The 14,031-nt window shown below is 39.9% G+C and overlaps 1 protein-coding gene across 1 annotated transcript in view; it reads left to right on the forward strand.

The window, feature by feature from the left end:
* Nucleotides 1-4,760: 4,760 nt before the first annotated feature.
* Nucleotides 4,761-14,031, forward strand: part of LOC124027533 (synaptopodin-like) — a gene marked incomplete at its 3' end in the record, with an annotated part of 46,120 nt that continues 36,849 nt past the window's right edge. The window contains exons 1-2 of the mRNA XM_046339943.1: nt 4,761-5,085; nt 6,122-7,295. Of these exons, the coding sequence (XP_046195899.1) occupies nt 7,091-7,295 (205 nt within the window). The remainder of the gene's footprint in view (nt 5,086-6,121; nt 7,296-14,031) is intronic.

Consider the following 14,031-nt stretch of genomic DNA (forward strand, 5'->3'; position numbering starts at 1 on the left):
TCTATCAGTAATACATTATGAAGAGGTTCTGTTCCACTGTGTTATCTGTCTCTATCAGTAATACATTATGAAGAGGTTATGTTCCACTGTGTTATCTGTCTCTATCAGTAATACATTATGAAGAGGTTCTGTTCCACTGTATTATCTGTCTCTATCAGTAATACATTATGAAGAGGTTCTGTTCCACTGTGTTATCTGTCTCTATCAGTAATACATTATGTAGAGGATCAGTTCAATAAGGAGCCAGACTGATCTGAAATCATTCCTGTATATCATCAGACGATGAAACTATTTAAACCAGCCTGATCACTAGAAATAGACTTTGATCTCAGACGTTTGAAAAGGTCCTGAACACGTCACTGTATTCCCTCCTCGGCATATACACACACGCACACACACGCACGCATGCGCACACACACACAGGTTCATCCCTCCTTGTCTAATGTAGTCCTTTATAGACTGAGACATCAAGCATGTCATCATTAATCCACATTAACTTTGTCAGCACCTGAGTGTAATGCAATACAATATTTTTTATCTCTCACCACCTGATAGAGGCAGACAGAGATAAAGATAATAGAGGCAGACAGAGATAAAGATAATAGAGGCAGACAGAGATAAAGATAATAGAGGCAGACAGAGATAAAGCTAATAGAGGCAGACAGAGATAAAGCTAATAGAGGCAGACAGAGATAAAGATAATAGAGGCAGACAGAGATAAAGCTAAGAGGCAGACAGAAATAAAGTTAATAGAGGCAGACAGAGAAAGCTAATAGAGGCAGACAGAGATAAAGCTAATAGAGGCAGACAGAGAAAGTTAATAGAGGCAGACAGAGAAAGCTGATAGAGGCAGACAGAGATAAAGATAATAGAGGCAGACAGAGATAAAGATAATAGAGGCAGACAGAGATAAAGCTAAGAGGCAGACAGAAATAAAGATAATAGAGGCAGACAGAGATAAAGATAATAGAGGCAGACAGAGATAAAGATAATAGAGGCAGACAGAGATAAAGATAATAGAGGCAAACAGAGATAAAGATAATAGAGGCAGACAGAGATAAAGCTAATAGAGGCAGACAGAGAAAGCTAATAGAGGCAGACAGAGATAAAGCTAATAGAGGCAGACAGAGAAAGTTAATAGAGGCAGACAGAGATAAAGCTAATAGAGGCAGACAGAGATAAAGATAATAAAGGCAGACAGAGATAAAGATAATAGAGGCAGACAGAGATAAAGCTAAGAGGCAGACAGAAATAAAGTTAATAGAGGCAGACAGAGAAAGCTAATAGAGGCAGACAGAGATAAAGCTAATAGAGGCAGACAGAGAAAGTTAATAGAGGCAGACAGAGAAAGCTAATAGAGGCAGACAGAGATAAAGCTAATAGAGACAGACAGAGATAAAGCTAATAGAGACAGACAGAGAAAAGCTAATAGAGGCAGATAGAGATAAAGCTAATAGAGGCAGACAGAGATAAAGCTAATAGAGGCAGACAGAGAAAGTTAATAGAGGCAGACAGAGAAAGCTAATAGAGGCAGACAGAGATAAAGCTAATAGAGGCAGACAGAGGAAGGTAATAGAGACAGACAGAAATAAAGTTAATAGAGGCAGACAGAGAAAGCTAATAGAGGCAGACAGAGAGAAAGCTAATAGAGGCAGACAGAGATAAAAATAATAAAGACAGACAGAGATAAAGCTAATAGAGTCATATAGAGATAAAGCTAATAGAGGCAGACAGAGATGAAGTTAATAGAGGCAGACATAAATAAAGTTAATAGAGGCAGACAGAGGAAGGTAATAGAGACAGACAGAAATAAAGTTAATAGAGGCAGACAGAGAAAGCTAATAGAGGCAGACAGAGAGAAAGCTAATAGAGGCAGACAGAGATAAAGCTAATAGAGACAGACAGAGATAAAGCTAATAGAGGCAGATAGAGATAAAGCTAATAGAGGCAGACATAGATTAAGTTAATAGAGGCAGACATAAATAAAGTTAATAGAGGCAGACAGAGGAAGGTAATAGAGACAGACAGAAATAAAGTTAATAGAGGCAGACAGAGAAAGCTAATAGAGGCAGACAGAGATAAAGCTAATAGAGGCAGATAGAGATAAGGCTAAGAGGCAGATAGAGATAAAGCTAATAGAGACATACAGAGATAAAGCTAATAGAGGCAGACAGAGATAAAGCTAATAGAGGCAGACTGAGATAAAGTTAATAGAGGCAGATAGAGAAAGTTAATAGAGGCAGACAGAGAAAGTTAATAGAGGCAGACAGAGATAAAGCTAATAGAGGCAGACAGATATTAAGTTAATAGAGGCAGACTGAGATAAAGTTAATAGAGGCAGATAGAGAAATTTAATAGAGGCAGACAGAGAAAGTTAATAGAGGCAGACAGAGATAAAGCTGAGAGGCAGATAGAGATAAAGCTAATAGAGGCAGACAGAGAAAGTTAATAGAGGCAGACAGAGATAAAGCTAATAGAGGCAGATAGAGATAAAGCTAATAGAGGCAGATAGAGATAAGGCTAAGAGGCAGATAGAGATAAAGCTAATAGAGACATACAGAGATAAAGCTAATAGAGGCAGACAGAGATAAAGCTAATAGAGGCAGACTGAGATAAAGTTAATAGAGGCAGATAGAGAAAGTTAATAGAGGCAGACAGAGAAAGTTAATAGAGGCAGACAGAGATAAAGCTAATAGAGGCAGACAGATATTAAGTTAATAGAGGCAGACTGAGATAAAGTTAATAGAGGCAGATAGAGAAATTTAATAGAGGCAGACAGAGAAAGTTAATAGAGGCAGACAGAGTTAAAGCTGAGAGGCAGATAGAGATAAAGCTAATAGAGGCAGACAGAGAAAGTTAATAGAGGCAGACAGAGATAAAGCTAATAGAGGCAGATAGAGAAATTTAATAGAGGCAGACAGAGAAAGTTAATAGAGGCAGACAGAGATAAAGCTGAGAGGCAGACAGAGATAAAGCTAATAGAGGCAGATAGAGAAATTTAATAGAGGCAGACAGAGAAAGTTAATAGAGACAGACAGAGATAAAGCTAATAGAGGCAGATAGTCCTGACCTTTCACCTGTAGGAGAACACTGGGGTTATCGTTCCTCACGTTCACAACTCTTATTAAAGCTTTTCCTGTTTCCTTCTCTCTCGCTCTCTGTGTGCGTGTCCCGTTTAAAAATTTTGGGGGGTGTCTTGCTGTCTCTATAATTTGCGTAGAGTTACAATATTTACAATATTTGTCAACACAGAAGAGCTCACCACAAAGCATTAGACTGGTAGAGAACCAGACAAACATATTACAGTATATAAAGATGTAGAAACCAAAAACCACTCCCAGTGTCTCCCTTACAAAACTGTAAAAAATGTCAGACTTTGTTTTTGACTCAAAACTCAGTTCCTTCTTGATGATTTCCTACACGCATTGAATCGGTGGCGACTGGAGGAACCCTAGAGATCCTCATTGAACTATTGTTAGCCAATGGTTCATATTTGTATCTTTGGTTAGTTGAGGGGTTATTGGAGAAACCTTTAATGGTTCAACGTAGCAACTGGTTCTTGGAAGAACCCTGGAGTGGAGGAGTGGCTTACTAGAGGCGTGGCTTACTAGAGGCGTGGCTTACTAGAGGCGTGGCTTAAAGATATATTTTTTTGGGGGGGGGGCAACCACTAAGAGTAAATGTCATTCATGTTCATCTGTTCTGTTGTATTGTCTTCACGTGTCAATGAGCCTAACACAAATACACATTTTGAACTGCAGAGGTTCTGCTGGCGTGGCAAGCTAAAAAGTTCTCCCAAGCATCTTTACTTCTAAGAGTGTAAAATGTGTATAATCGCAGGAAATTAGCATTAAAACAGCAACCAAATAATAAACAGGTGAAACCAATTAGACAAAACCAAACGAACAAAGGATCGGTGGCAGCTAGTAGACCGGCGACGACGACCGCCGAGCGCCACCCAAACAAGAAGGGGAGCCGCCTTCGGTAATATTCGTGACACATTTTGCCACTGGGCAGAGAGAAAATGTTGCTGTTTTAAAGCTAATTTCCTGCGATTATACACATTTTGCCACTGGGCAGAGAGAAAATGTTGCTGTTTTAAAGCTAATTTCCAGCGATTATACACATTTTGCCACTGGGCAGAGAGAAAATGTTGCTGTTTTAAAGCTAATTTCCTGCGATTATACACATTTTGCCACTGGGCAGAGAGAAAATGTTGCTGTTTTAAAGCTAATTTCCTGCGATTATACACATTTTGCCACTGGGCAGAGAGAAAATGTTGCTGTTTTAAAGCTAATTTCCTGCGATTATACACATTTTGCCACTGGGCAGAGAGAAAAGTTGCATTTTTAAAGTGGCAATCAGCAGTTGAAACAATAACAGTGTGTTTTCCCTGCCCCTGTTTTGGATACAAATGGGCCTGGAGAAGTGTAACCACTCTCAGATTAATAGACAGAGCTGTGGATGCAAGGACTGACCATCCATCATATCACAATTATAGATATAACCGTGTTTTGAACCTGTGGGTGCTTCTCACACTGAATACTGGGGTGGCAGGGTAGCCTAGTGGTTAGAGCGTTGGACTAGTAACCGGAAGGTTGCAAGTTCAAATCCCCGAGCTGACAAGGTAAAGAAATTAATTCAGACAAAGAAATTCATTCAGTTTATAGATTAATTTCTAGATGAATACATCAGGGAGGGCCGACATGAATTCAGTTGACAGATCTTCTTATAATTATTTTTGTCCCGTCTTTCAGGTGGACGTGGACACTGCACGGACTTGGAGACAGAACCAATGGAGATCAGCCTCTCATGACAACAACAACAACAACAACAACAACTTGACTCTTCCTGAATTCTACAGCACCACGTTCTACCCTACACTCCTTCAATAGGGACTGGAGAGACAGATCACCCAGACTTACAGTTGAAGTATCATCCCAGACTGTATAAACAACTGACTTCCCTTAACATAGACACTGTTATCTCCTCTAAAAACAACCCAAATAAACCAACTGACAGCTGGAATTGCAGAGGGATCAGACTGAGAACTGCCTGGGCCTCAGCTCAGTACAGGATATAAAGGTAATGTATTGATATAGTGGTAATGTATGGATATAATGACAATGTATTGATATAATGACAATGTATTGATATAGTGGTAATGTATGGATATAATGACAATGTATGGATATAATGGTAATGTATTGATATAATGACAATGTATTGATATAATGGTAATGTATTGATATAATGACAATGTATTGATATAGTGGTAATGTATGGATATAATGACAATGTATTGATATAATGACAATGTATTGATATAGTGGTAATGTATGGATATAATGACAATGTATTGATATAATGGTAATGTATGGATATAATGACAATGTATTGATATAATGACAATGTATTGATATAGTGGTAATGTATGGATATAATGACAATGTATGGATATAATGGTAATGTATTGATATAATGACAATGTATGGATATAATGACAATGTATTGATATAGTGGTAATGTATGGATATAATGGTAATGTATTGATATAATGACAATGTATTGATATAATGGTAATGTATTGATATAATGACAATGTATTGATATAGTGGTAATGTATGGATATAATGACAATGTATTGATATAATGGTAATGTATTGATATAGTGGTAATGTATGGATATAATGACAATGTGTTGATATAATGGTAATGTATTGATATAGTGGTAATGTATTGATATAATGGTAATGTATTGATATAGTGGTAATGTATTGATATAGTGGTAATGTATTGATATAGTGGTAATGTATTGATATAGTGGTAATGTATGGATATAATGACAATGTATGGATATAATGACAATGTATTGATATAGTGGTAATGTATTGATATAATGACAATGTATTGATATAATGGTAATGTATTGATATAGTGGTAATGTATGGATATAATGACAATGTATTGATATAGTGGTAATGTATTGATATAGTGGTAATGTATTGATATAGTGGTAATGTATTGATATAATGGTAATGTATTGATATAGTGTTAATGTATGGATATAATGGTAACATATTGTATATCTCTGCATCTAATCCAAACCAATATCCGTCAGGACTAAAACGTGACTCCCAGCATTGACTCCTGGATGGATGGATGAGAATAAGAAAAGAGAAAGAAAGAAAAGATATAGCTGACGTATCGGCCAGTGGCGTCTCTGAAACTCGTAGCTGCTCTTTGGAGTGACCTTTTCTAGAGGGAAATGTTGTTTCTCACTCCGTCCGAACCAAAGGACAGGAAGCTTTGAAACACACGGCCCCCCTGGTCCCCCCCCCCCTCTTTGGCATTGTTGAGTCTAAAGTGCTGCTCGCTTTCTCCGCAAGAAAAATAATCTGTCAGGGAGAGATTGCAATACAGTCAACAGGCATGTTTGGGTGGTTGGACTAAGAAAGGAAAGAGAGAATGATTGGAAGAAAGGGGGAGGAAGAGAAAATAATCGTCTGGGTTTTGGAGAAAAATAAAGATTTAGAGGGAGGCAAGACAGACGCAAACAGAAACAGAACAGTTTGATGGTTTCTCAGCCTTTCTCCTTTAGCTGGAGATTTGAAGTAGAGCACATCGTTATTGGGAACTGATCCAGCGTGCTGTGTGTCTGTGGAGCTCCCAGCCCGCTTTAGTCTCCTGGGATATCCCTGATACTGTTTCTGGTCCTGTTCTCCCATCCGTCACCCTCTCTCCTTGCTAGCTAGCTAGCTACAGGACTACGGGACTAAAGGAAAACCTTAAGGAGGAATACTGAAGGAAGTCTGGGGGAAGAGGTGTCCAGCAGCAGGAGAAGCAACATGGATAGCTAAGATTCTCTTTATCCCCACTGGTGATTCACTTTTTTTGCTCCACTCGCTCCAAAAGAGGAGTGTCTGAACTTACTCTGAACGCTCCACAAACGGTGATCCTCAAGCTGACACACAGACCAAACCAGGGGGGGGCCGCAGACGGTCTGGGTAGAAGAAGAGACAGAAACTGTGGAGCAAACCAGAGGAGAACAAGAGAGGCTCCAGAACTCCTCCAGCAGAGCAACAAAGAGATGGAGACGGAGAGGGGTCATATGTCCGTGAGGAGAGGGGTAAGCTGGAGCCCAGGTGGAGGGAGGAAGCCCCTTCAGAGGGTGCATGGCGGGAACACGGACACCGGCAAAAGAGAGAGTGACGCATCTTCAGAAAGGCGGGACTACAAAGCGATCAAAGGACAGGCGACATCAACCTCCACCAATCAGCTGACTCGGAAAACCAGTAAGTTTGATGTTTATTCTATTTACATGGTTTTGTCTTCTAGTTACCTGCTGGGTTTCTGACCTGCCACAGGGCAGCAGCAGGAGGGAATGTGGAACATGATGGAAGTACACTGAAGGGACTCTGAGATGCAGTAGTTTAAAGTGGTTGAGAATTTCCTTTTGCGAGTGTGGAGACGTAGATTTTTCCGGATACCTCAATTTTTTCAAATTATTATCAATATTATTATTATTATTATTATTATTATTGTTATTATTATCATTATTTTTATTATTATTAATATTATCATTATTATTAGTATTATCATTATTATTAATATTATTATTAATGCTATGATTATTAATATTATTATTATTATTAATGCTATCATTATTAATATTATTATTATTATTAATGCTATTATTATTAATATTATTATTATTATTAATGCTATTATTATTAATATTATTATTATTATTAATGCTATCATTATTAATATTATTATTAGTAGTAGTATTATTAGTGTTAGTATTACTATTATTATTATTATTATTATTATTATTATTAATATTAGTATTACTATTATTATTATTATTATTATTATTATTATTATTATTATTAATATTAGTATTACTATTATTAATATTATTATTATTGTTATGATGATTACTACTGTTATTATTATTATTATTATTATTTCTATTATTATTTATAGTATTATTATTATTATTAATATTAGTATTACTATTATTAATAACCGCATTAATATTATTAAAAATATTGTTATTATTATTATTATTATTTCTATTATTATTTATAGTATTATTATTATTATTGTTATTATTATTAATATTATTATGAATATCTGGCCAAACCTTCCCTAACCCTGACGACGCTGGGTCAAGGGACTCCCGATCACGGCCGGTTGTGATACAGCCCGGGAACGAATCCGGGTCTGTGGTGGAGCTTCTAGCACTACGATGCAGTGCCTTTAGACTGCTGCGCCACTCGGGAGGTCGGAACTCTCCATTTTTAACACGTATGAACACAGAAGCTAATCACACAGCCGACCAAATGACATGAGATATTACTTCTGGGAGATTATACTCCATGTTATGTCAGAGATGGTTAAACGTTCAAAGAAACATCTGTTTCCCTGCAATAAAAACGTAGACTGGGCTACCATGGCACACACACACACACGCACGCACAGACACAAACACACACACACACACGCACGCACGCACAGACACAAACACATATACAGCAACTGGACACATCTGAGATGGAAAGTTAATCCTGCATCCCAACCTAAAGGGCAATCTCAGAAACACTTCATACCCAGTACCAGTCCAGACCATAATGGACTGAGCTCAGACTTCATACCCAGTACCAGTCCAGACCATAATGGACTGAGCTCAGACTTCATACCCAGTACCAGTCCAGACCATAATGGACTGAGCTCAGACTTCACACCCAGTACCAGTCCAGACCATAATGGACTGAGCTCAGACTTCATACCCAGTACCAGTCCAGACCATAATGGACTGAGCTCAGACTTCACACCCAGTACCAGTCCAGACCATAATGGACTGAGCTCAGACTTCATACCCAGTACCAGTCCAGACCATAACGGACTGAGCTCAGACTTCACACCCAGTACCAGTCCAGACCATAACGGACTGAGCTCAGACTTCATACCCAGTACCAGTCCAGACCATAATGGACTGAGCTCAGACTTCATATCCAGTACCAGTCCAGACCATAATGGACTGAGCTGAGACTTCATAATAAGTTCTTTCCAGATCATTATCCTGCCATAGTTGGAGTCGCTACTTGTGTGGCAGAGCGGGAGGTAAACACGTCAGTGATGAAGGAAAAACTCCTTAGAGAGTAACATGGAAAACCCCTCAGACAGCGTGTGTGTGTGTGTGTGTGTGTGTGTGTGTGTGTGTGTGTGTGTGTGTGTGTGTGTGTGTGTGTGTGTGTGTGTGTGTGTGTGTGTGTGTGTGTGTGTGTGTGTGTGTGTGTGTGTGTGTGTGTGTGTGTGTGTGTGTGTACAGATTAGCCTAGCTATACTGAGCTGAAGCAGTAAACCTAATATCGTCGGAACAGATGAACAAACTACAGATTTACAAGACGTTGTTGTGCAGTAATTGAGAAACACATCAGAAAATGTAGGCCAAATGACTCTGTAACAATCTATAGTTAGTAGATGCAGTCATTCAATTAAAGTTTATAGTTCACCAAATTGGAGAATAAATATAATACATTATATTACATGCAAACAACGCATCCTGCGATTTTTAACCCTGTGTTTAGTAGACTGTTTTCCATTGGGATTTGGAGAGGGGCTGAGTCCTATTGGGATTTGGAGAGAGGCTGAGTCCTATTCGGATTTGGAGAGAGGCTGAGTCCTATTCGGATTTGGAGAGGGGCGGAGTCCTATTCGGATTTGGAGCGGGCTGAGTCCTATTTGGATTTGGAGAGAGGCTGAGTCCTATTCGGATTTGGAGAGGGGCTGAGTCCTATTCGGATTTGGAGAGAGGCTGAGTCTTATTGGAATTTGGAGCGGGGCTGAGTCCTATTCGGATTTGGAGAGGGGCTGAGTCCAATAGGATTTGGAGAGGGGCTGTGTTCTATTCGGATTTGGAGAGGGGCTGAGTCCAATAGGATTTGGAGAGGGGCTGTGTTCTATTCGGATTTGGAGAGGGGCTGAGTCCTATTCGGATTTGGAGAGGGGCTGAGTCCTATTCGGATTTGGAGAGGGGCTGAGTCCTATTCGGATTTGGAGAGAGGCTCAGTCCTATTCGGATTTGGAGAGAGGCTGAGTCCTAATCGGATTTGGAGAGTGGCTGAGTCCTATTCGGATTTGGAGAGAGGCTGAGTCCTATTCGAATTTGGAGAGTGGCTGAGTCCTATTCGGATTTGGAGAGAGGCTCAGTCCTATTCGGATTTGGAGAGAGGCTGAGTCCTAATCGGATTTGGAGAGTGGCTGAGTCCTATTCGGATTTGGAGAGAGGCTGAGTCCTATTCGAATTTGGAGAGAGGTTGAGTCCTATTCGGATTTGGAGAGAGGTTGAGTCCTATTCGGATTTGGAGAGAGGCTGAGTCCTATTCGGATTTGGAGAGGGGCTGAGTCCTATTCGGTTTTGGAGGGAGGCTGAGTCCGATTCGGATTTGGAGAGGGGCTGAGTCCTATTCGTCTGTGTGGGAGCCTCTATGGACAATATTAATTGTTGTTGAATATTTTATTTATCAGTGATTGTGTTTCTATCTCCTGCGTTGTTATAGTCTTCGACGCTGAGCTCCTATCACACAGCAATACTGTAGCCTACCAACACTGTCAAATATATGAAATAGACAATGATGCTGAGCTCCTATCACACAGCAATACTGTAGCCTACCAATACTGTCAAATATATGAAATAGACAATGATGCTGAGCTCCTATCACACAGCAATACTGTAGCCTACCAATACTGTCAAATATATGAAATAGACAATGATGCTGAGCTCCTATCACACAGCAATACTGTAGCCTACCAATACTGTCAAATATATGAAATAGACAATGATGCTGAGCTCCTATCACACAGCAATACTGTAGCCTACCAATACTGTCAAATATATGAAATAGACAATGATGCTGAGCTCCTATCACACAGCAATACTGTAGCCTACCAATACTGTCAAATATATGAAATAGACAATGATGCTGAGCTCCTATCACACAGCAATACTGTAGCCTACCAATACTGTCAAATATATGAAATAGGCTACCGTTTTATTTACTTTCATTTACTTACTTTCATGTTTGGCTTCTAAATGAGGGATGGATAAATGGTGGCCTAATATTTTAATGGGAATAAACCATTCATGTCAGAGAAGGAAAGACATGTTCTGTAATACTATTATGATTCAGTCCTTCATAATAAAAGACATGTTCTGTAATACGATTATGATTCAGTCCTTCATAATAAAAGACATGTTCTGTAATACTATTATGATTCAGTCCTTCATAATAAAAGACATGTTCTGTAATACGATTATGATTCAGTCCTTCATAATAAAATATAATAATAATAATATATGCCATTTAGCAGACGCTTTCATCCAAAGCGACTTACAGTCATGTGTGCATACATTCTACGTATGGGTGGTCCCGGGGATCGAACCCACTACCCTGGCGTTACAAGCGCCATGCTCTACCAACTGAGCTACAGAAGGACCACAGACATGTTCTGTATTATGATTATGATTCAGTCCTTCATAATAAAAGACATGTTCTGTAATACGATTATGATTCAGTCCTTCATAATAAAAGACATGTTCTGTTATATGATTATGATTCAGTCCTTCATAATAAAAGACATGTTCTGTTATATGATTATGATTCAGTCCTTCATAATAAAAGACATGTCCTGTAATACGATTATGATTCAGTCCTTCATAATAAAAGACATGTCCTGTAATACGATTATGATTCAGTCCTTCATAATAAAAGACATGTCCTGTAATACGATTATGATTCAGTCCTTCATAATAAAAGACATGTTCTGTTATATGATTATGATTCAGTCCTTCATAATAAAAGCAATATAAATATATCCATCAATATGCTGCAAAACAATCTCCTTCCCAACGGCAAATACATCTGTTTTCTCATTAGGCCTACGTTCTGTTTTTATTGGCCGACCATTATTAGAAATCCTGTGCCTCAAACACCTCCATTTCCCACAAAATTACAATATTTACTTGCAATACAATCGATCCCTCTAGAAGTTGTATGTATGGTCTGAGATTTACGTGGAGATGTGCACACTATCTCGTCAAGTTTAAACGTTTATAAATAACAACTTTTTGGGGGAGAAAACTGTCCCACACAAGGTTGAAAGTAGTTTTTGTGCGCACGTACCGTTGACAATTGAGTCCACGAGAGAAAGACGTGATGTTTTCTCATGCCAAGGAAGCCCTTTAGATTTGATTGAATTGAGAGAGTGAAAGACACAGGTCAGATCGGAGTGAGAGTGAAGTAACAACTAAAGGAGGGAGCCTCATTGTCAGGGGCCAAGTTGTGTCTCTGCTGGAGGAGAGCAGAAAGTCTTGTGCCTCCATGCAGGGAGTCCAGAAAGAAGTTCTCTGGAGTTCACAGAGGGCAGACAGAGAGGGAATGTCAGCTAGCCCAGACCAGAAAGAGTGAGGTAGTGAGTTCACAGAGGGCAGACAGAGAGGGAATGTCAGCTAGCCCAGACCAGAAAGAAGTTCTCTGGAGTTCACAGAGGGCAGACAGAGAGGGAATGTCAGCTAGCCCAGACCAGAAAGAGTGAGGTAGTGAGTTCACAGAGGGCAGACAGAGAGGGAATGTCAGCTAGCCCAGACCAGAAAGAGTGAGGTAGTGAGTTCACAGAGGGCAGACAGAGAGGGAATGAGGGCAGACAGAGAGGGAATGTCAGCTAGCCCAGACCAGAAAGAGTGAGGTAGTGAGTTCACAGAGGGCAGACAGAGAGGGAATGTCAGCTAGCCCAGACCAGAAAGAGTGAGGTAGTGAGTTCACAGAGGGCAGACAGAGAGGGAATGTCAGCTAGCCCAGACCAGAAAGAGTGAGGTAGTGAGTTCACAGAGGGCAGACAGAGAGGGAATGAGGGCAGACAGAGAGGGAATGTCAGCTAGCCCAGACCAGAAAGAAGTGAGGTAGTGAGTTCATGGGCTCCTGAGATCTTCTGCAAAAATTATATAATTACAGTTGGATAAATGTAGATAAACTTGATTTTTCTTTCTGACAATGACTTATACAGGATACTAACCTCAACATCAAATCAAATGTCATACCTAAAACCTTGATTTTGGATAAAATGACCTGAATGGACTATTACTACCGAGGACAATGAAGAACAAACTTCTAACAAACCTTAACCTGTAGAAGAAACACATAGGAACCTGGAAGTATCATCCAACACGAAGCTGAGTGAGTCATGTTCAGTCTGAACCTACTTATGAAGCCAAAAAGTTAAAGACAATAATCTCTAGGTCATTTTGTTCTATAAAGCTTAATAAATAAGGCTACAAAGTTACCAAACCAGACCATCCCCTGGCATGGTGCTATATTAACCAGACCATCCCCTGGCATGGTGCTATATTAACCAGACCATCCCCTGGCATGGTGCTATATTAACCAGACCATCCCCTGGCATGGTGCTATATTAACCAGACCATCCCCTGGCATGGTGCTATATTAACCAGACCATCCCCTGGCATGGTGCTATATTAACCAGACCATCCCCTGGCATGGTGCTATATTAACCAGACCATCCCCTGGCATGGTGCTATATTAACCAGACCATCCCCTGGCATGGTGCTATATTAACCAGACCATCCCCTGGCATGGTGCTATATTAACCAGACTATCCCCTGGCATGGTGCTATATTAACCAGACCATCCCCTGGCATGGTGCTATATTAACCAGACCATCCCCTGGCATGGTGCTATATTAACCAGACCATCCCCTGGCATGACACTGTGCTATATTAACCAGACCATCCCCTGGCATGGTGCTATATTAACCAGACCATCCCCTGGCATGACACTGTGCTATATTAACCAGACCATCCCCTGGCATGGTGCTATATTAACCAGACCATCCCCTGGCATGACACTGTGCTATATTAACCAGACCATCCCCTGGCATGACACTGTGCTATATTAACCAGACCATCCCCTGGCATGGCACAGTGCTATTAGAGCACACTACCCCTAT

Source organism: Oncorhynchus gorbuscha, unplaced genomic scaffold, assembly GCF_021184085.1.
Source record: "Oncorhynchus gorbuscha isolate QuinsamMale2020 ecotype Even-year unplaced genomic scaffold, OgorEven_v1.0 Un_scaffold_3338, whole genome shotgun sequence".
Taxonomy (NCBI): domain Eukaryota; kingdom Metazoa; phylum Chordata; class Actinopteri; order Salmoniformes; family Salmonidae; genus Oncorhynchus; species Oncorhynchus gorbuscha.